This window comes from Oreochromis aureus, linkage group 13, assembly GCF_013358895.1.
Source record: "Oreochromis aureus strain Israel breed Guangdong linkage group 13, ZZ_aureus, whole genome shotgun sequence".
NCBI lineage: Eukaryota > Metazoa > Chordata > Actinopteri > Cichliformes > Cichlidae > Oreochromis > Oreochromis aureus.
In genome coordinates, this window is record NC_052954.1 from 16,696,132 (window position 1) to 16,719,759 (window position 23,628).

At 40.9% G+C, this 23,628-nt stretch overlaps 2 protein-coding genes across 2 annotated transcripts; one reads left to right on the top strand and one right to left on the bottom strand.

Moving 5' to 3' along the window:
- Positions 1-1,576: 1,576 nt before the first annotated feature.
- Positions 1,577-13,664, top strand: prom2 (prominin 2). The gene is made up of 24 exons (XM_031738995.2): positions 1,577-1,722; positions 2,536-2,847; positions 3,875-3,930; positions 4,260-4,465; positions 4,637-4,757; positions 5,194-5,257; positions 5,388-5,477; positions 7,270-7,466; positions 7,913-7,987; positions 8,511-8,574; positions 8,684-8,840; positions 8,927-9,079; positions 9,159-9,282; positions 9,389-9,474; positions 10,132-10,216; positions 10,353-10,496; positions 10,591-10,659; positions 10,746-10,838; positions 10,944-10,997; positions 11,127-11,207; positions 12,187-12,255; positions 12,370-12,459; positions 12,602-12,714; positions 12,822-13,664. The coding sequence occupies exons 2-24, from the start codon at positions 2,613-2,615 to the stop codon at positions 12,868-12,870; spliced, it is 2,475 nt and encodes an 824-aa protein (XP_031594855.1). The 5' UTR covers positions 1,577-1,722; positions 2,536-2,612; the 3' UTR covers positions 12,871-13,664.
- A 3,911-nt stretch (positions 13,665-17,575) lies between these two features.
- On the bottom strand, positions 17,576-23,282 carry LOC116319621 (Hermansky-Pudlak syndrome 6 protein). Its single transcript, XM_031739004.2, has one exon. The coding sequence runs from the start codon at positions 22,960-22,962 to the stop codon at positions 20,167-20,169; it is 2,796 nt and encodes a 931-aa protein (XP_031594864.2). The 5' UTR covers positions 22,963-23,282; the 3' UTR covers positions 17,576-20,166.
- Positions 23,283-23,628: the final 346 nt, after the last annotated feature.

The following is a 23,628-nucleotide window of genomic DNA, read 5'->3' on the forward strand; positions in this document are numbered from 1 at the left end:
AAAAACGATGAATGCTGTCTGAATGCAGAAAGTCTGTGTGGCTATTACGTATATGTAGCCATAGTTACCCATAGGTTACCAATTAAGCAAAGATCGGCGCATGTCTTTATTGGTAACTGGCAGAAAATAAACTTAAGATACTGTAAAACAGGCAAAACGGAGAGTGTTGATTACATATTTAATTTTTTAAAGTACATTCAGTTTTGTCGCAATTTATCCTGAACGAACAAAAACTTCTTTAGTCACAGAATCATCCCTATGTTCACAAGCTGAAAGGAGAAGGATCATGAGCATTGACATAATAAAGAGGATGAGTCACTAGTGTTGCCTTAAGGATTTTATCATTCACTGACTTCTTGCTGGCAAATGGAACTTGGAAATGAATTCCCCGATATGCTGCCCTTATTGATGAAAATGGGAAAAGTATTGTTAATCTGCCCCCTCAGTTCTTGTTTAACCGAGAATTACATGACCTGTGATGTTATTTCAAGAGCGCACAATCATTAAGGATAATCAGCAAGTCAAAGCACTGCAAGGTCTTGATGGCCTTCTTGTATAGAAGCCACCTGACAGGCTTATAAACCAGAAAACCTAAAACTTGAGGTTATAGGTGATAAAACACCTATAAACAATCAGCAAATGATTGTTAAGGTTTACCTAAAAAGGAAATCAAAATGACAGAAACTCTTTGAATTCCATTTCCATTAGGGAAATTAAATGCATTCCTATTTTACAATCCTTTCCTCTTTCCGTGAATGCTTGTTACACAGAGAGGGAAATGTTTTTCCTGCAAAATGTGGACAAGTTTGAGAAAACACTGTTGATTCTTTCCATGCAAAAACATTAACAGTAAGATCACAGCGGGGAATTCTACCCATGCAGGTGCGTAGTGGGACTTCCTTCTTGTGCAACTATAAGTAGTTTGTTGTCAATTGTTGTTCTGTATGTGTAAAAATTGTCCTGTCTTGACTTGTTACCAACTGAAGACACAGTATATCTTTTGACCAAAGTGAAAGTAATTTTTCAGCTGCTGCCAATAATATGCTCGATGTTGAAATATTTTGGAGAATTTCTTGGCAGGCTTTAGTCATTTTTCTTTCTCTTCCCAAGCGTGTCCTTTCCATCTTCTCCTACATGTTTGTGCTGTGTCCTTGCCTCTGTTGAAGCCACACCTTGCGGTTCATGTTGCAGATGTGAACTGATTCACTTGGGAGGGAACTGCGTGGCCAAAGATGACTTTCTGTGATAAATAATTTCCTAATTTCAACACATTTTCTTGAAAATGATTTTGTTTTGTTGGTTTGTTTAGTTTTTCGCCTCTCTCGGACATAAAACCACGCCACAAATTTAACTACGACTATACATGTAAGAAAACATTTCAGAAACAAACAAGTTTGACATCCCTGCTTTGTACCCTTAAATGCATTTGAGAATACAGGAAACTAAATTAAACGGGAAACACATTAAATCTCTTTTGTTTACCCTTTTTATAACTCCTCCTTCCCCCTGACACAACACGCGTCGACCCTCCCTTTATCCCTCCTTCAATCTATTTTTTTCCTCCCTCTCTTCTCAGTGCCAGTTCTCTGCAAGTCAGCACACAGTCCACTTGATAACAAGACTGGAGCATATCACATTTCTTTTGCGGGACTGGAGAGTCTCCTCCTGATTCACCAGAGATTAGAGCAGCTCCACAGTCCTTCAACGCTCAAGCCAAGAAAGGTATGTTTTCCAAATGACAAGATCGAAATGATCTCTCTTTGTCTTCTGCTTCCACATTCTGCTCCTCTTTACGCTTCTGTTACTTCATGATTTTTACTCTCTTCACTCTGACTGCACTTTGTTCACATTCTTACCTCAGCTGCTGTTTAGACGTGGAGGACATGCTCAAACTCTTCCCAGTTAAGTGTCAGTATGTAAGGCAAATATCAGCAGACTGATAAAAGTGACACATTTCAAAACGAGAAAATAGAACTTTGCATTATCATGATAATATAATTTGCTTAAAAGAGCTCCACCTCCACAAACATTACAGTCATATTCAAACGTTGGATCTGAGTCCTATGCATTTACTGTCTCGTGCTATGAGTGACGAACATGGTTTCGGGATAAACAGCGAGGATACAGGTATGTGAGTCACATACCTATTTGTGTGTTTACACTATAAACATAGCTGTTACCGATTCCATGAAAGTATTCAGGCTTCATCTAATTTTTACCAACTCTTCCTGTGATTATGACGGTCACTCCTTTGGGTCACAATTGAGGGTCTCTCAATAAGTATAGTATAACACAGAAGCCTAAAGGGCACTGTTCTTATCAGAGACCTACATGCGCTGCATTCAAATTTCCCATTTTACAAAATGCCAGCAGTGTTTTTTTGTTTTCCCGTTTCCTGGCTGTAACAAACTGTTCTGTTGTCTTTTTGTCTGTGTGACTCAGTCTGTGGCTTTATGCGTCTCTTCTTCAGTCTCTAATTTTCCTGCCTTGTGTGGATGTACCATGGATTTATCAGTTTCATTGTGCTGTTTTCAGATGCTTCAAGGAAGAGCTTGCGCCATGAGTTGAGCTCTCTGTGGACCTGCCTTCTCCGACTGATTTCACCTGCAAACATGGGGTTATACGGGAACATGAGGAACTTGTGCGGAGTAGTAGGAGTGGTGCTGCTCGGGGTCAGCCTGACCCAGCCTGTCCTTTCTCAGACTAGCTGTAATGCAGATGTGGCCTCACAGAATCTTACCCAGCCTCACTACCACGACACAGCCAAAAATAATTCAAAAACAGGCTTTATGTCAGCCATAGTCCAATCCTTTCTCCACACAGTTCAGCCAAACGCCTTTCCTACAGGTCAGTATCATCACCGAGCCTTACGGCCTTCTTCTAATGTATAGCAGCACGCTGAACTACAGGTGCACAGAGCAGACAGAAACTATTCAAATCACAATAAAATCTTTTGGCTTTCATGTTCTGCATGTGGCAAAATTTCCCTGTTTGGTTAAAGGTGAGACACTATTACCCTGCACTCCTGCTCTGTGCTACGAAGAAACTAGACAGAAACATGACGGAATTGGTTAATCAGTAAGAAGTTAATGGGCATTCTTGCATTTTGCAGAGTGAATATTTAACCTTTATGCGCTCTGTTGTTTGTAGGGTCCCGTATCCTGGCTCAGGGGTGTGTCAAATCTGTTGTCTGTTCCAATTGCTCCATAAACCTGTGTAATAGGTTCTATGTAGTATTGATTTATAAAAAGAAGGCACGTTTACACAAAAGCCTGCCTTTGACCAGTTCAGACTCAATTTAAAAGCGACGATCGTCAGTATTAGTATTAGATATGGTTTATTGAGTAGATTTCGCACAATGACCACTTTAATCATTTATAAAGAGTCCTCTGATTTTTCCATCTTCATGAGGTCACCAGGGCTTAAACAAACAGCGTTTCATTTAAAAAAAAATAAAAATGTTATGATAAGGATAAAATGCTCAACAGGGTTCTTACTTAGGAAAAAATGATTAAGCCAGTGGTTATCAATGGGCAAATGTTTTATAAAAAAATGCAAATTCATTTCAACACACTAAAGGACATTTTACATTTATCTGGTCACCTGATCGACAAGTCCTCTCAGTCACCTGTGCCTGTTGTTGTTGCTGACAGATATTAAATGACCAGGTTTCCTGGTCACCGCAAGATGCAAGGTGTCAGGTTTCCACCTTTACAATGAGAAAGAATAAACACTTGTGCAGAGCGAAAGACATATTGTCCTTCTAGCCTTTGTACAAATTATGTGGATGACTAGGACAGAAACCAGCAGCGCAGATTTGTATCGGCCACTCCTGTACTTAAAAAAAAATTGTTTCTCTTTAATTTCTTTCCAGATTTGGTGGTCACGCTAGTCAAAGGTGGGCTGCCAGATCAAGCAGCCATCAAAGATGTAAGTCACTGTACATGATTTCCACATATTTTACTGTAAACGGGAACTTTGTGCTAATAATAATAGAAAAGGCCACACCCTCATTAGAGCTCTGACGGCTGTAATATGAGACTGTTTCAAAGCATCCCTTTGTGTTTTGTTCAAGGCCATTAAATGTAGTAAAGCACTTTGATCCACTTGATTGTGAACTGTCACCACCAGGTTATGACGTCACAGCTTGTCACAAAGAACTGCTGCAGTTCTGCCGTCTTGGCTTTGAAACTGATATTTGTGATGCCTTAACGCTAATACATATCATTTGTATGTGTGTGGGCATGTTACGTGTTCAGATCCTGGTGCATGAAGTGGGTTTCTTGGTGTGTATAGCCATCGGGATCCTGTACATCGTCCTCATGCCCATAGTTGGATTCTTCCTGGCCTGCTGCCGCTGCTGTGGCAACTGCGGTGGGAAGATGTACCAGAAGCAGTCATCCTCCACTCACTGCCGCAGGAGAACGCTCTACTGGTGTGCATTCGCCACCACCATCATTATCTTGTGAGTGTGTGTAGGCTGCTCTTGGGAGTTTTTGACCAGCGTAATGATGATGTGTTATCTGAAATTAGCAGTGAAGACAGCTTGAATGCACACGGCTCACTGCATCGCTCAGATCAACAATACGTTGGTGACATGAATTTAATTGTGTTTGTGTCTGTATGTGTTTTGCAGAGCTGGGAATGTCTGCATGTTCAGAAGTAACGAAGCCTTCAAAGTGAGCGTGGACAAGGGGCCAGTGGAGCTGATAAACACTATTGAAAATATCAACATCTTCCTCACCAACGTGCCTCAGGCAAGAGAACATTTCGGAAATGTGGAAATACACTGACAGCACTGTGACAGCATTTATTGGTACCGGCTGACTAACTGCTCTTGAACTTTATTCTTAACCGTAAACTGTTTTGTTAGTTCCTGTTACGGATTATTCACAGTAAGTGCTGCTCTCCTGCAATCAGTCTGCAGCTTTTGTGTGAGATGCAAACAGACCTCAATTTTGAAGTCAGTCCACTGATTAAATACCGGCTGTTTTCCACATTGTCAATATACTTATCTGAAGTTACAAGAGACTGGGAAAAGGTTGGATGGAAAATGGGGCTGTTTGTTGTTCGTCACTTGCAAAAGCTGCTATGTATGATCAGCCAATGTAATCAGTCATCTCTGTTTGTTGTGTTGTGAACCATATCTTAAGTACACAGTTTGAAATAGTTCGTTTTTTACTCCATTTCCAGCAAATTAACGATGTTGTGGAAGAGAGCTACAAAACTGTGGATGAGGTTAAAAAAAACCTGCAAGGTAAGAAAAAGGAACTAACAATGAAAGAGCAGAGAAAGAGCAGCAGATTGTACAACCAAACTGCTGCAATACATTTCCCACCCTGGTCACATGTTTAACCATTTCAAAACACTTTTTTTCTATGTCTCAGACATCGGAATCCAGTTGGGATCAGCGATCCAGAGTAAATTCAATGGTACCCTGCACAGAGCGTTGCGCTCCGTTACACTTCTGGATCAAGGTATGAGCCATATCTGCATGCTCAGTCCTGCATCAGCGTGATAATGAAAGTTCTTATGTACATACCTGTCATGAGATTTGCGATAACAAAGCCCCCCCCCCCAAAAAAACAGTGTACAGTTTACTGTAAATACTTTTCACCTTGACATCCGTAGTATCCAGCTTTCCCCTAAACCTTTACATTTGTTTTATTTACTTATTTAGTGTTTTTTTGTTTCTTTTTATAAGTTAAGAAAAAACAAACACAGAAGTAACGAAAAACAGTGCAAATGCAATGCTTTGACTACCTAAAAGATTTACGTTACATATAAGGTTGTTATAGTGAACTAAAACCAAACTTAAAACCAAAACTAGCAGTGAAATTAGCTTTTAAAAGGTTTTCATTGTAATACTTGTACTGATTTTCTTGAATCTTATCCCTGACACATGCCCCTCATAGAGTAATAATTCAAAAGATTAAAGCTAACACTGGAACTAATAAAAAATTAGAAAAATGAAACTAACTGACACTAAAGAAAGTGAAAAACAAAAATTCAAAAGGAAATCAAAATGAAAACTAATTAGAAAACACAAAAGTATAATAATTCTGGTCACGTACTAATTTACAGGCTGACATTTTGAAACTTGGACAGTCACAAGGGAGCCACACCCAAAAGCATACCCTACATACAATTAAAAAAAAAAATCTGTCCTATTAACTCTAAATTGGTTGAACACAAAAATATCAAATATTGTGTGAGACTTCTCACATTTTTACTAGGAATCAGAAAACTGGAAAGTTTTCTCATAGGATTTCACACAATCTCACTTGTTTTTGAAACGAGAAACATCGCTGGCCATTAGAATTCTGGCTCAAGGCACTTCCTTATTAACTTCACTTTTTAGACTTTTAGAGATTATAGGTTAAAAGCTGTGATTTCCCAATCACACTGCCTTCTAACCCTCATATGAACTCTAATGATGTGCGTCTGCTGACAGTTTGGGTTAAAAAAGCATCAAAACTAGTAAATACACAGTACACAGTACACACAGTACAGTATATAATGGTGTCTGGAGTGTTCCTCAGTCAGCTTATTCTTTGTTAGAAACCTTTATAGTTTATCTAAAGCATCTACATTACTACATTACATTTCTACATTAAAATCTCTTGTGGCTTTCAACAAGCAGCAGTGGTAAAGGTTTATCCTATAAAGCTGAAACCTAAGATGTGGACATTCCGGTTCTCAGCGGCTTATTTTATCAGACTCTTTGTATTAAAAACATTTCCAGGATGTCAGCTCAGAGACACGGAGGCTCTGAATAGGATAAAAGGAACCTAGATATGTTTGTTTATTAATTTATAATTATTTAATTTTAGTATATTAGTCTAGACACATCTCTTTTAAGGATCCTATCATCTATCTTAATTGCCCCTTGGGCATAAATAAAGTGTCTCTGACTCTGACCTTTGCACTATGGGGATTTCCAGCATTTCTTTTTAGCAAAGTAGCTGAATCATTTGTTGACACACTTCTTTACAGAGCACATCCACTCTTAAAGTAACAGAGAGTAGGCTTAGTACAGGATTGTAAAAAGAGGGTGGGTAAAAGCTCCCTAAACAAATGTTCCTGTTGTTCATTGTCTTGGCTTTTGTGAGTATTTCCCATTAATTTTAGCTTCTTATATAGCTTTTAAATTCAAAGGAAGGTAGCAGGGACCCCCCCCCCCATATAAAAACAGCTTTAGATGAATATTTATGTAGTTTATAAATAGACACAGAGACTAATATTTGTGTATTTGATTCATACGAGCAGAGATTCAAAACACCAGCCGTCAACTGAAGACGCTGAACTCGTCTTTGGTCCAGCTGCAGTCCAGCGCAGACCGCGTCCAGGCCAATATCACTGCTGTGAAAAACAGCATCAATCAGACTTTATCCGATTCAAGATGCCAGGACTGTACCGGACCAAGCGAGGTGCTAAAGTCACTAACAGTGGATACCACCATTGATGTAAGTACAGAGTTTGTGTTAACAAGATGACTCATTCCTGTTTTGTTGTTTCTTTCTGAATGGATGAATTGGTTCTGAATGACAAAGGCAAAAAAAGAAAAAGAAAAAAGAAACAGCTTCTGAATGTCATTCAAGGAAAACATGAGTCAGGTTCGACCGATTTACAGACAAAGAATCAGCATGTCTGTGGGTTTTATAATATATTATCATGAAGAACCAGGAAGAATCATTTTATGCAATCAAACACTGTTTGATGCCGGCCGAGACAATGTGGCACATAATCATTTATGACTTTGTCTGAACAGCTGATCTGTCCTCCGTCCATCTGCTCCATGACACAAATGTTGGTTTTGCAGCAGTTTGCTGCCACCTTGTGTTAGTTTGAGGTCCGACATGTTGTTGCTGATAAAAAAGGTTTGTTGTTTGTGTCTCATTGTTCTCTCTAGACTCGCGGCTTGAGCGAGTTTCAGTCCGCAGTGGATAAAGCCAACCAAGCTAATCTCACATCCCAAATCAACAAGGTGAGTGACATCTGCAGACAGAACAGCCTCAGAGAACACATCTGTTTGTTGGTGTCTGTTTTTTCTCATGAGAAATGTCAGTGTTCCCAGCACACTGGCTCTGGCTCTCACAAGGGAGTCTTGAAACAGTGAAATAGGATAAAGGGACCTTCAGATACATTGGTATGCCTATTATTTCCTATGGTTTGCGCCATGCAATGAAAGGCTTGCTGCTGCATTGAGCAAAGGGCAGTGCTGGGGTGCTGTGATGTACATTTACGTGACCAATAGAAACAAATTTTGGGGCATTTGCTCAGCTGAGTGTTTCATATATTGTGCACAAAAGGAAAAGAAGTCAGAGGGTGCCGTGATACAGACACTAGATCTTCACATGCAAGCACATGTAAAGACTGTATGAGGATTTTGTTCTGATATAGCATTGAGGATAGACTTTTTCACTGAAAGAAAGGCAAATTCAATAGTCATATTATTTTTAATGGAGGCATATTAACAATATATTTAAACTATTTACATGATAACTCAGGTGGAGGAGTATTTCAATAACATCCCCCAGACGGTGACCAATGAAACCAACAGTATAGTTCAAAGTGAGTAAATGCTGCAGCCTTTGTAACAAACTTTCTGAACTAACTCCATTTTTTAAATATGCGTACTGCATGTGTGTGTGTGCATTACTGAGCTTGTGTGTTTTATTAGGCAGCACCAAACAGTTGGACAGCATAAAAACACAAATCAGTCAGTTTAAAAATGACTTCCCTTTAAATGCGCTGACGGAGGTGTCTGGGACACTGAACACGACACAAACTGAAATCCAGAAGATCTTGCCACAAATCAACAACATCGAGTTTATCAGGTAAGAACCCCTGAAGTGCAAACTTGCCGCGTGATCAGTGGCAGAAATACCCACAACTCAGTCATCACGTGTGCATACTTCTTCAGATGGAGCGTGTGTGTGACCCTATGCTGTGTGGTCCTCCTGGTGGTGGTGTGCAACGTCCTGGGTTTGGTCCTAGGCCCTCTGGGTCTGAAACCAAAAGAAGACCCTATGAAGCGCTCCTGCACAGCGGACTGTGGAGGCATCTTCCTCATGATGTGAGTACTGGCTTTGAATGTTGGTTTCATGCTCAGAGGCCTGGTTCTTTTTTGACCTCTGACCTGGATGTAATTGCAGGAGTGCAGGTTTCAGCTTCCTCTTCTCCTGGCTGTTCATGATTGCAGTGCTCATACTTTTCTTGGTGGGTGGAAATGTTTACATAGTGGTCTGCCGATCCTGGACCAATGGACAGCTCCTAAAGGTAGTGATATACACTCACACATGTACCTGCACATACATCTACACTGACATGGTCCTATATATATACATATGTATATATAAATATATATATCCTCTTCTGTTTACAGTTAGTAGATAGTTCTGGCTTGATTCCAGTGCCGCAAATAACGTCTTCAGGAATGAAAATCAACATCAGTATCTCTGATATCTATAGGTATGTAATGCCAGATATACATGTTCCGTGTAGTTTTTAAAAAATGCTTAAGCAATAAATTAAAAAAAGAAATTACGAAATGATTGGAGTCGGTAAAAACTGCAAACTGTGGGTATTGAGAAAAACTTCGGGATGTATGAATAAAGCACAATAAGCAAAATTTTGAAATACAGTAAATTTCCTTTTAATGTCATAACACCAGAGTGAGAGTCTGTGCACTTAAAGTCACAGCCTACATAAGAGCCTTATGACAGTGAGTCAGTGACTAATGTTATTGAAGCTGTTCTAAAAATACTCAGTTCCTACTCCAGAAAATCTGAGGTATCAGAAAGGAATCTGTTTCAGTCGTAATAGCACTATGACTCAAAATGTGAGACTGTGTGTTAAAATGGGCGTAATTCATGAAAACTTAACGCGTAATCGTTTTGAAAACCCTTTGACGCTTCAATCACATATTGACCGTTTTATTTAAAATCCACAGCAGTTGTGTACAGAGTCAAAATAGTGTGTCTTTGGCAGTCCTACACATTTAGCCTGGTCCCCCAAACATGTCAATCTGTTTAGGAAAATAAATTCAAATGTGCTTCTTTAAAACTTTCATTCTGATTAGCAACTGTATGAAAAAGTTGCACTTACTGCATTTGGTTTTTTTTCCAGAAACTGTGAGGAAAACCAGGCTCTGTGGACAGCACTCAATTTGTCCCAAATCATAAACCTTGGCGACCTGCTAAATGTGTCAAAGGTGAGCTTCCTTGCCACCCTTTCAAACAAATGAAGACAACCCTATGTGACTTAAGCATACCAGATTGTTTTCTTACGCTGACTGGATCAAAATGATGAAATACATTTTTGTCTTCCCTCTCCCTGGTCACCCGCAGTACACGGGAAGTGTCCAACAGGACTTTGAGAACACAGATATCACTCTGCCCTCGGTCACTTTTCTGAGCGATGACATTAAAAACCAATTGCAAGATATCTCCACCAAAGCTAAAAATTTTAATTTCACTGCTATCATGCAGCAGGTAGGCCTTTTGATGTGTGGATCATTAACTGTCATTATATGATTGCATGTGTACAATTTATTGTAATCCGGCACTTATTACTTATCTGCCTCAGATGAACACCATTTCCAGCATCAATCTGAATACAACAGCAAATGACCTTGATACTTTAGCTGATCGTCAAGTGAGTGGAATCTTTTACACTTTTACTACAAACTAATGTGACTTTAATTTATGTGCTAACCAAACCAACCTCTGGCCTGTTTGTAGCTTAATTCTGATATTAAACAACAACTCAAAAATGAGGCTAATATTGTCAGGAGGATCCAGGCTGACATAGACACAAACATCAAGCCACTGCTGGTAAGTTCTGTCCTTCCTTTCTTTCTCTCCTTATTCTGGGAGTTGTTTTATTCTTTTGTTGGTTATCGGAATTTAAAAAGAGAAATCGACTGCTTTTGCCCATAGACAAATGTGAATTCAAGCCTCAAGGGCCTTGAAAACACTACAGTCACAGTCAATGTGAGTATGCCTGGAGCTGTCAAAAGCAGAGCTCATTCTCTCTATTTTTTCATTCTCATCTTCTTATTTTTTTAAATTGATCTTTCATGTTTTTATTTTTTCTCATGCTTGCCTTTCTGGCTCTTTCAGGTAACGGTGGGGGAGGTGCTGAGCAATGTGCAAGCAGCACAAGACTTTCTCAACACAAATGCAACTCAGATTGTAAAGAATGTGAGTACAGGCACGAGTCACATGAGCTGGAAGAAAAGTGCTCCATGTGGTCGGTCAGTTATTTAGCCACTGGGAACAGGGGGGAGGTGCAGTGAGTATTGATGTGCTGCTTGTAGTGGAAGCAGTGTGCTTACTAGTTCCACAACCACAGGGGTTAGGGTGGACATAGCACCTCGTTGCCTTATTATTTCTAAGCGCCGTCTTTTGTCATGTGAAAGTTGTCTTAGGAGCCTTAAAAACAAAAACGTTTGCTTTCACTGTCTCATAGAAGAAGGTTTAAAAAAATAGCCCAAACTAAACCTGCAGAAAACACATTTGCTTCCTAACTCAGTGTCACAAGAAAGTGGAACAAACAGACCCACTCTGCATTAAATCCATCAACTTTAATCATCCTCCACTTATATCTCTTTGTCGTTAATCATCGACAGTGTTCTTCAGTGTAAGAGATAAGAGCTGACACTGTTATAATTATCATCTATTATCTGTAAATATCAGCTGACTTTCCTAAACTGGCTGTTGCAGTCAGTTTAAAGTCTGCTCTTCTCCACTGAGGACAAAAACAGAAGAAAAAAAACCTGTTCAGGGATTTTCCCATCACAGTATGATACATATTTGATGATCTCATAAGTATTTACGGGAGCAGGACTGACTGTAAATCAGTGTTATACCATGTTATTTTCAAAACAGTATCAGGAAATAGCGGACGTTCATCAAACTTAACCTCTAATTATTTAATGTAATATGTTAAGCACATTAAATTGACTAAATTGAATAAAATGCACTGTTTACACCTTTACACGCATCATACGTCATCATAATCCTAATTCAGTAATATATGGTCATCTTCAGAGGCTTTTAAAAGGAGTTCATTTGCTAAGATGATTTGGCATTTTGGCATTTCACTGATTCCTCATGACCTGTCAGTGGAAAGAAGGGAGAAAACACGAGGAATTTACCCCATTTTTTTGTTCCCACCTAGGAAAGCAAAACGTTTCTGGACTGTCAGCTGCATTACTTCACTGCTTACACTGACTGGGCCAAACTCATGGTAAAGTCTAACTCAATCTTTGCCTGTACTTGTTGAAATAAACGCCCTGTGCTTGTGCAGGTGCCTGAGTGTACCTTTTCTAGTGTTAGTAATCTGGATGCAATCTTCTCTCAGATCATGCAGCAGGTGGGCCGCTGTGGGCCGGTGGCAGGAGCTTTAGACTCTGTTGACGTCATCGTCTGCACATACATGGTGGAATCTCTGGTGAGGATCACATCTTCCACCTAGCAAAATACACCCTGGAGAGGAATATACATTTAACATAAATGACTAAACTTTCAATTTCTGTTTTTGTTTATATTTGTATGAAGCCTGCATGGTCTTAAGCTGTCTGCTCTCTCTTCAGAATGCCTTCTGGTTCAGTTTGGGATGGTGCATAATGTTCTTCATCCCCGGCATCATCTTTTCTATCAAGCTGGCCAAGTACTACAGGAGAATGAAGGAATCTGATTTCTTTGAGTAAGAAAAAAAAAAGGCTACGAAAATGCACCGGTCAAAATGACGTGACAGATTAATTTAATGGCGGTTGTATGCGTTTGACTTTGACTCTTCATGTGTCTTTTCAGAAACCACGTTACCGTGAACCACATCCCGCGGGCGCAGATGAAACAATGAGAAAGACGGCATTCGCGCAGCGCTGCTTTAAAAGACTGAAGACGCAAATGTTGCTTTGCTTAACAAACTAAAAACATGGTGCACTCCGGCACAGATGTGGCATATTGTCACTCTGATGAAAAGTCTGAAAAAGGTTACATACTTTAAAAAAATCCAGTTTTCACCACAAGGTGGAAACTCAAAAGCAACTTATGAAATGCCCTGCACTGCATATACAATAATGTTTCACATGGCATCTTTAAAATAACTCAGGGGTACACAGGGCAAAAGGGAAACTGCAGGGATTGTTTTTACCATAGCAAATTTAAAGTCCTGTATTACAATTAGAGTTTTTATGGTTTTTCAAGTTTTTATACAGGTTTCATATGCATTTCATATGTGAACAGAGCTGCTTTATACATTTGCATGAATGCCGGTGTGCAGTTTGCTCAATGAATGTGACTCTAAGGTGTGCCTAATCATTTCTAACTCAGTTATTAAGTGTAACTGAACTAATGCTGAAAATTAAAAGCACATTTCCCTCTCATGAATCACTAAATAAGTGCATCTCAAGAAAAGTAACTTTTGTCACCACGACACTTTTTTTTTTTTGCTAACTACACAGAACCACTTCATTTTTTTTAACATTATGTTGCTGTAAACTGATTTTTGAGAGATGTTTTGAATTGATGCTGATTTATAGATAGATGTAGATTTATGGATTTGTAATCAATACTTTTGCTACACAGCACTTTATATCATCTGTTCTGCTGCAACCATAGGTAATATTTCTATAAACTGCTAGTTTAACAAGTTTTCTTTTCTTTTCTTCTTTTTTTTTGTGGTTTTTATGTTTATGCTGACTTATTTGACTCTCTTAACTCTCTTCACAAACAGTTGGTGTGTCTTGTGACCATTCAAGCAGACATCTACTCACTCGTGTGACACAGGATGGATTACCATTAGTGAAACTGGTTTATATTGGCTGAAAACTAAAATGCTATGGTTTAACTTTCATTTGAAGATGTTAGAAACGGCTCGATTGAGGCTTTTTTTAAGCACAGGAAGCTTTTTTGGCACCTGGACTGAGGTTTAGGGGAGTGAAACAGTGTGACTGCAATGAAGCAGTCACACGCTGTATGGGTGTCAAACTTAGTTCATCTAAAGGCCGTGTGGAAAATGAGAATATTTGCCCCTTCCTGTTTTCTTTCTTTTTTTTTGCATATTTGCCACACTTATATGTTTCAGATCAAACAAAATCTAATATTAACCAAAAATAACTGGAGTAAATAGAAAATGCAGTTTTAAACGAGGATTTCATTCATTAGGGGAAAGAAGCTATTCAAACCTACCTGGCCTTATGTAAAAAATTAAATGCCTCTCATGTGAAATCACAGATTAACTGTGATTAACCACATTTTTTGGAAGCTAAGTGCAATGTCACTAGCTATAATCACACAGTAAAAAGGCTAAACGATCTACAAAAATGTAACACATAATGCTGAGATATAAAAAAACAGCTGAGAAACAAAGTCATTGACATGTATCGGTCTTGAAAGAATTGCAAACCTGTTTCCAAGACTTTGGGAATCCAGGAAGTCACAGTGTGTCCCCAAATGGAGAAAACTTGGAATAGTGGTGAACCTTGCCAGGAGTGTCCAGCCTACCAAAATTACTTCAAAAGCTTATCAGCAACTCATCCAGAAAGTCAGAAAGAACTCAGAGCAGCATCTTAACAACTGCAGGCCTCAGTTCAACATAAAGGTAAATCTCACATTTGCTGAAGAACATCCTGATTATCCTCAAGATTTTTGTAAAAAAAATATCCCATGGACTGATGAGAAAAGGTGAATTTTGGACGGCTTCAGTTCTGTTCCATGAGAAGTAAGGACTCATGTGCAGATACTGCAAATGCTTGATTGTAGTTATTCGTGCCAAGATGTCAAGTTTAGGGGGCAATAATTTTTTCACACAGGGCCAGGTAGGTTTGGATAACCTTTTCCCTTAATTATGTAAAATGTTTAATGTTAAAAATTGACGATTATGCACCCCCCCCCCAACAACAACAAAAAAAAAAACAGAAAGAGGGAAAGTACTTTTTTCACAGCACTGTTAACTTTAAGCTTGAATTAAAAGAAACAAATGCTTGTGCAGCTGCATACCTCTTTTAGTATAGATATTTTCTGATGCATTCCCGTCTTTAGCACCTTATGTCTGGTATACATGAATTCAAATATGAAAATGATGATGCAAATCATGTTCTCTGAGAACCAGGAATTGGTTAATGGCAGATACACAGACCTTTGTCTCCTTCTACTCAGTGTGTCATCCGCAAACTTGTTAGCTTGCAGGTGCTGTTGAGGCCTTACACGGAAGCCAAATTTGAAATGGTAAAGGGATGGGTTTTGAATTTGCAAGCCTTATACTCAAAACCATCCTTCCTCTTCTGCTTATCAAATTCATGGTCACAGTTGATCTGGTAGCCTATTACAGCTACCACGCCCTGAACAGGTGACCAGTCTCTGAAAGGGCTAACACAGACATTTCATTACATGAAAACTTAGGACATAAAAACTGTAGTTTTACAATACCTAAAGGCAGTGAAAACAAAACAACACCCATTAACTGTAGGCCTGTGGGAACAAAAAGATTTTGAGTCTGGTTTTGAACGTATGCACAGATGTAACTGATCTCAGATCAGCAGGCAGACAGCTCCACAGTAACTGAAAGCACGCTCAGCAGACTGAGATGCGAGGTGAGAACAGTTACAAGATCTGAACCTGATGACCCGAGAGGTCTTAAAGGTGATTCTATATTGCACTGAGAACCAATGAAATGCCTTCAGTACTGAGGTAATGTGGTCAGGTTTCCATGTACCTGTAAGGATTCTGGCTGCTGCATTTTGAATAAGCTGAAGATGTCCTACTGATGATTTGAGTCCTGCAAATAGAGCATTGCTATAATTTCACCTTCTTGACATGAATGGAGAAAATATTTTTTGTGATGTTATGTTCTAAGTTGAAGGCATTGTATACATTTTTGTTGTTCAAATTTAGATGATGATGTAAACCTGAGGGGGTAGGGCTAAATAAGTATATACTTCTGCCTACTCCTTTTCAAACAACTGCATGGAAAGATTTTATGAAATGATGGTGAATGTATATGTTTGAAATAAAAATGAACTGAACAAATGGACCTAAAGTGGTTTATGGCATCACTGTCCAGAATGATGGATGCTAAGGTTCCCGACTTGCTCACTGTGTTTCAGAGACAAGGATTATAAACATTTTTTCACTGCTCAAAGTTTCAAATAATGAGGTCAGTGTACAGCTTATAATTAAAAACTAAGAGGTCAGCATTTACACTCACTCCAGTTTCTAGGTCTCTGCGTCATGTCAAAGTGGATAGCTACCTTTATCACCTGCTAAAAGGTTTGAAAATGATCAAAAACATTTTACTCCCTGCATACTTCTGATTAAAAAGTGCTCTAATGTGGCCATCCCTCTACTGATGCATTCACTTTAGTTGCTCTGCAGGATGCGGTCAGCTGCTCAAAGGCGAGCAAAGGACAGAACAGCAGGGAGAGCCTGCCAGCATCTGTTTAGATGAATTATAGTTTACAGGATGCCATCTATAATTAGAACAAGTGAATCGATGGCATTACAGCACTGGCACCTTGTAATAAGAGACGGTGGAGTCAGCAAAAATCAATTAGATGAAAAAAAGTGAGATAAAGTGAAGGAGAAAGACAGGAGGAGGGAAATAAGTGGCCGAGGGATGGTAGGTATCATGTTATGCAGGCTTCTGCACCTCCCTCTCCACTGTTTTGACTCCTATTACCCTCTGCGTCTTTAGCACTTTTTTTTAAACCTTCACATCCTCATGAGGAAACCACCTATTTGCTGTGAGGGACACACATGCACCCTGTCCTCCCTTTGCTTTTTGCAAGCACTGTAAATGGTTTGTCTCTATTCAGAATGCTTAAACGGAACAAACATTCCTCATGCAGGCCTTGAATGTGGAAATATTTCAGCATATTTACACACCTAAATACTTCCTCTGTGTCACACACACACACACACACACACACAAGTGCAGCTGTAAGTGGATTTGCCATGGAAGAAAAGGGATATGGTGAAACTTGGGAATGGGGCAGTGGATCAAATGAATGATCAAATAACTGCGTGTACAGCGTTTGTTTTTCAGGCTGGGTTAAACTGTAAATACAGGTAAAAAAAAAACAAAAAAACCCAACCAAAAACAAGTAAGGACATACTGGTCTTGACATTTCAATTGTCTGTTGTGTAGCTAACTTGCAAAGCAGCATCTCACAAGATCACAAGACCATCTGGCATGTTGAGTTAACTCTGCACTAGACAGATCTAGACAAACCAGAACTACTTTAATCTGTGGGAAGGAGGATTTGGCAGGCAGATACCAATGACATGTTTTGAAAAGTGCATTAAAATGACCTGACAGATACACAAATTGTTAACTGCCTGCTGTCTATCACTTCCCTATTCATCACGGAGCTCTGTAGCAGCATGGCTTAATCTAAAACAAAACAACAAATCAAAACTTTTACAAGATACCAAAGTGCAATCAAAACTCCAACGTCAACAACACTGCACGTTACAAGCGGCACGTCTCCCGAGGCCGTTAAAAGAAACCGTATTATTAAAATGCAAATGAGCAGGAAATTACACATAAAACTCAAGACGGCAAATTCATGTTTCATCTTCAGTTTAATAGCATACAGCATCTTTTCATAAATACTTACACATTCTTCAACAAATACTGCCTAAGAATTAGCATCACCGAAAGTACGCAAAGTTGTCATGTGGATGTGAAATTTTGTTGGGCAAGTGCAGGAGGAGCTTCTCTTTGCCAACAGCAGCCTGAAGCAAAGGTTAAGGCGAGTGAATATTAACATCAGAAACAGTTGTGACATTAGGCTCAGTGGCCTCTGTGGGGAAGTCAGGGAGTTCCCAGTGAATCTGAGACGAGTCGAAACATATCTGTTAGATGAGCTGTGCACGCTTTAACACGTCTGTTGGCTGTGCAGAGCCTGGAATGACTGTCGCTTGATTAAATGGACTTGAGAAAGAAATCAGGAAGCTGTTAGGGGTTAGGGGCAGTCGCCCTTTCACACCAAGAGCTGATCAAAGTTTAAAAATGCGTATGTCTTCAAAACATGACTAAGACTGAAAAGACAGCTGAGCTATGACACTACCCTGTAAATTAGAAGCAGCACCGTAAAAGGCACGCAGGTTTTCTGCAGCATTTTAGAGTCTGATTGTCACTGAATACCTAAGAGATGTCTGACTTTCTCAAAACCTCACCCAAACAGGACCTTGGTTTATCATTTTAGTAGTCTTCCAAAGATTGGTACACAATAAATAAGCAGAAGAGTGAAATATTATGGACAGAGACTTAACTTTGACTATAACAAGCTTAATAGGCTGCTCCAACAGAAGGCATTAAGCACAATGGGAACACAAATACACCCTTGTTTATGGCACTTAATCAGAAAACCCCCCAAAGCAGAGGCACAACCAATACTGACTGTTGTGATATAAAAGTGCAGCTGGTGACAGAGCATAACCAGCAGTGGCAATAAGACCGAGGGGCTATCATCTCTAATACCATTACCCTCACCGGGTTCATAAAGGAGGACATGCATGACCTTATGCAAGCAGCAGGGTGCTTGTGTGAGTCACAATCTGTCCCACAAGCACTTGAATTTTAACAGAATTACTGCTGAAATTGAATTTAAAGTTGAACTGTGAGTTGCTTTTACTGGTTACTCTGTTTGGTATGTCCAAGGAGTCGGCTGAGAGGGAGCAGAGGAGACAAGATGGAGCCTAGAGTGACCCAAAAAAAGATGACAGGAATGGAAAATGGAAGCAAAGGAAAGTCACGTAGATTGTTTTGGTTTACAGATATTACACTATTTGAGAAACTTAAAACCAAACAGAAGCCATCAGCATAAATGTGAAACCAAAAGCAAAGAAAAGAAGCCCTGATCTCCGTCCTTCTTCCCTCCTCTGCCAAACCATACCTAGCTTAAAACAACCCACAAAGGTCAGCTTGTCTGAATTCAGACTATTAGATTACTCACTGCATAAACGCACTTGAGCAAGTAAAAGGAAGCTATACTCGGCTATAATTAGCCAAGATCTATTTTTAAAAAAGGGAACACACCTTTGTATAAAACCCAGCAACAGGAGTTAGTGGCTTTGTTTTTGCTGTTCTGATATAATACAAGAACATCCGCATTCAGGACTTAATCAGTGCCAATCTGAGAGCGGGGTGGAGCATAAAGTGGAGGCAGATGCCATTTTGGCTCAGGAATAACCAGCTCTGTGTTTCACTGAGCACTTACATACTATATTGTGGTAACACTGCTACTTTTTGATAGCATTCTTATACAGGTTAAAGTTACGCAACGCAAGAACATTCTCATCGACGTGCAGTTAAGGCTGAAAAGATAAAAAACACTGTAGATACAGTTTATACACAGAAAGAGTAGGGATGCACCGATCCGACTTTTCTTTCTTTGCGATATCTGCAGATACAGAGTATCGACGATAAATTATTAAGCTGCACTTGTCACGCAGAGGATTCATTAACTTATATGTAAAGCAACATGAAGGAAATGCACACCTCAGTTATTGAAATGAAACATAAAAACAGGGACTCCTTCTTTCTAGGAAACTAAGCTGAATAAACTTAAATATCTTAAAAAAAGAAGTATTTTAATATTGTATATGACTGATTTATGTGCAGCTGTTTCATTTCAGCTTCACATCAAAGTCTCCACTGGATTTTCTCTCCTCTGCTCTTGTGTGGCGAAGGAAACAGACAGGCCAAGTGAAGATGACGTTAACCGTATTGACCGCAATAAGTTCCTTAGAGCAAAATGTTCATGCACACAGAAATAAGCTGAGATATACACTGATCTGAAATCTTTGCCGCAGATGCCCGATCCTGCCTTTTGTGTCAGTTAATGGTCCGATGTATCGGATCTGTGCATCCCTATTTAAACATTTAAAATTACCTGCAGTTATTACACTGGTAGGATCTTCAGTAGTCATTTAATATTTTCTAGTAGTCACATTTCAACTGTTTAAAAACAAAACAAAACAAAACATACAATCAAATACGATACTATCTGCATTACAGTGATAGTACCTGTAACATACTGATATTATTCTGTTTTATAATATGATTGTCATCACACTCTGATTTACGCTTTGGTCAGATTATGTGTTGAAGGGAGTATAAAGACAGTTTTTGTTCTTCATTCATTCTTCTTCAAACTGTGTTAGCAGGTAGAGCCACCCTCTGCCTTTGAATAGCTGTTTGTGTGCAGGTCTGCTGTTCAGGGGTTTCTGCAAGAAGAGCTGGGGTGATGTTGTTGCACAGATCAGAGTCTGCACGGGGGTCTGTGACACTGCCGCCCCGCTCAGTGGGCTGGCGAGGCAGTGCCGGAGGGGGGAATGACGGTGACTGGAGGATGTCCACGTAGCGCTGGCTAGGCTTGGTCTCCCTCTGTAACACTTTTCTCAGCAGTGGTTTCAATAGTCCAATGGTCAACTGAGTGCTGTGGGGGTCTGTGAAAGGAGCAGGAGTAGAAGAGGTTGAACTGGACGCCAGGAAAGAAGAGGAGTGGGAGGGAGTGTTGAGAGAGGGGAGGTTTTTCAGGACCAAGTTCAGGATGGTGGTGACGGTGAAATCCTCGGGGCAAAGTGTCCACAGCAAGTCCAGGTAGGGATCCAGGTCTCTGTGATGGGCCACCTCACACAGCAAAATAGTGAAAATCTCCTTGTTGAGCAGCGGACTCTGTTTACAGCACTTCTGGGCCACCTGGGTGACCCGATACCACTGCTTCTTGCTCATGAGGATCCGCAGAGCCTGTAGGATTGCGTTGGGTCGCCCACTCACCAGCAGCAGCTCCACCTCTAAGTCCTGCTGCTGGTCTCTGTCTGGGTTTAAGCTGGACAGAAGGCACAGTGCTCGTTTATATAGTGGCACGTTGCTTTCATTGCAGTCCCCTCCTCTCCCACCGGAAAAACTCCAAGAGGAAGCCGCCAGGCCCAGACCCAACCCTGTCGAGCCCTGCTCCTTCTGGGCGAGCTCGAGGAATCTGGGCAGCCAGCTGGGCTGGAAATGAAAAACTGACCTGCAGAGGAGCTCAAACACAGGCAAGGCAGCTGAGGAAGTGGAGCTTGTAGATTTTGCTTTACAGTTTGTAAAGTAATCGACCTTAAGGCTGTAATTGTGTTTTGGTCCCCCGTTGGTTAATGACAGGGAGGCTACAGGGCTGGATGACAGACCAGCACTGAGAACAGTTTTCCACACATCGGGGGGAGCTCTGCTGGACAGAAATCCCTCACCGTTGTAGTGTAGCTGCAGAGCAGAGTGCGCCGCCTTCCAACCCTCGGAGGGAAAGATGCTGAAGATGGAGTTGAGGTACAACAGAGCCTCTTTATCCAGCTCAGGAGATGACAGAAGCCTCAATACTTCTTTCTCAACTAGACTCTCACACACTGCCTCCACCTCTTTAACACTACCCCTCACTAAAGTCCCCTTCACTTCCTCCAGCGAAACCAGAGCCTTGAGCTCGGCCTCAAGAGAACCCATTAGCTTGTCTTGCCCTGCGATACATCCACCTCCTCCATTCTGGGACAGCTGTGCTCCCTTTTGCTTGAAGCCTGTGCAGAGGTAGCTGAAGAGGATGGAGGCTAAAGAGATGGGAGCCTGGAATCTCCCCCCTTTTTTCAGCGAGTCCACTGTGAGCGGGGTGCTGCTCAGGCTCCTCTGCTGGTAGTATTTACAGGCCTCTTCAAAGACAGCTTCGACCAGGAGGGCTCCAGGATGAATACTCTCCACTGTACTGAAACCAGGAGACTTTATTCTGAAGCTGCAGTCTCTGGAGTCCGTCCCCCTGCTCACCACTACAAAAAGTCCAGTTTCTGAGAGCAGGTGAGGTGTACACATATCTGCCCTGTCTGTATATAATAATGCTTCACTCATCAGCACAATCTTTTCCAGCTCTCTGCCACAGTTCAAGTCTATCAGATGCAGGTTTTGCCCCATAAGTAGTGCCAGGGTGTCCTCATACATACCAAGGCTAGTGTGAGTGCTGTAATTTACCAAACAGTTGTCTTCTAGTTTGTATACTTGCCGCAGGACCCCGTCTTTCTGCAGGAGACAGAGCCAGCCTGTGCTGAGCAGCAGCAGGAGGCCTCCACAGGCTGTGGGTGAGAAGCTACAGATCTCAGGTGGTTCAAGAGGAGACAAATATCCTAAGCAATCGATTACCAGCTTCATAAAGTCAGACTCTTTAGCTGAAAGCTTTTTAAGGGGGATGTTTTTACATGTGGTGCTGACTGTAAAGGAGTCATAGCGAGGGGACCAGGAGAGGAAGAATTTGGAGATGTTCAACAGCGGCTTCGACTTCAAGTCAGGAAGAAGGTGCACATATTCCCCTGAGCTGACCACAGTAAAGTCAGGATTATTGTGGAGGGCGATTTTCACCCCTCCCAAGTTGACAGCCGTCTCTTTCACCTCAAAGTCACGTCTGCAAACACAGTATCTTAACTTATTCCTTGTGGCGCTGGGGACAGGGGAGCTTTCTGACGGCGGCCGCTCCTCGCACCAGATGATAAGATTAGAGCAAGCACAGACAGATACCACTCTAGCCCGGGGACTGTTGCACAGCTGTGATGTCTGCAGGAGATGCCAGCCAGACTTGCACTCCTGGAATTTCCAAAACTCAACTTTCCCACTTTCATAAACCACTGCCACAACTGCTGCACCGCTGCTGCTGCCGCCGTGATGCTCCAGATAGAAAATATCCACGATGGGCACGTTTACGCACAAATCCAGTTTCTTCTGGTTGGGAGCCAGCTGGGGTCTTTCATACTTGTCAAAAGTCACAAGACTGACCTTAGGCTTGCGGAGGACGACATGGATGTGACGTCCATCTGGGCTCATGCGAACACTGTTTATCTGCTCGTTGTTATTCAGACTGAGTATCTCTGTCAGCTCTTTACCGTGAGAAAAGTCCCCGAAATCTGACAGCTGCTTCAACACCAACCCCGCCATATTCCTCCGTTTCCACACCGAGCAGCTGCCCGTAAATACTTTGCCACAGCGTATTAACTAGCCTGCTAGCTTCTGTGGCACATAATCGGGGTCCAGAGTAGCTAACTGAATGGCATCCCGTTAATCTTCACCCTCAAGGTCCGTGCGTGAGCAGACGTCCTTCGACAGCCGTCGCCCCCGGTAACACCATGTCTGTCGACGACAATGACAGCAAACAGTTCGCTAAAACTGACCTCTGAGTAAGTTTTAATCGAGAAAGGCGCTCTACTCATTCCACTGCTATGCTAGCGCTCCCCCTGACATCACGGGATTGTTAATTTCCGGATACTCGGGCTGTTTTGCATAAGAGGAGGAGCCACGGCTGCAAAGATCGTGAGCGAGCAGGGAGAAGAGCGACACCAGAGCAAAAGCGATACATATAGTACAGGAAATGGTGAGGAGATCCGGTACATACGTTTGTAAACTCTTCTTTAATATTACTGACAGCACTTAATTTAACTTATTAGAATGTGTTGAATGTGAAAGCTGGAACACACAAACACAAAAACTGTGATACGTACTGCTTATGTCTATGGTAAAGGAAAGTACAATTTCGGGTTACTAACTCAAACTTCTGAGAAAGTAACTTCGAATTTCGAGTTATTAAGTTGAAATATGGAAACAATT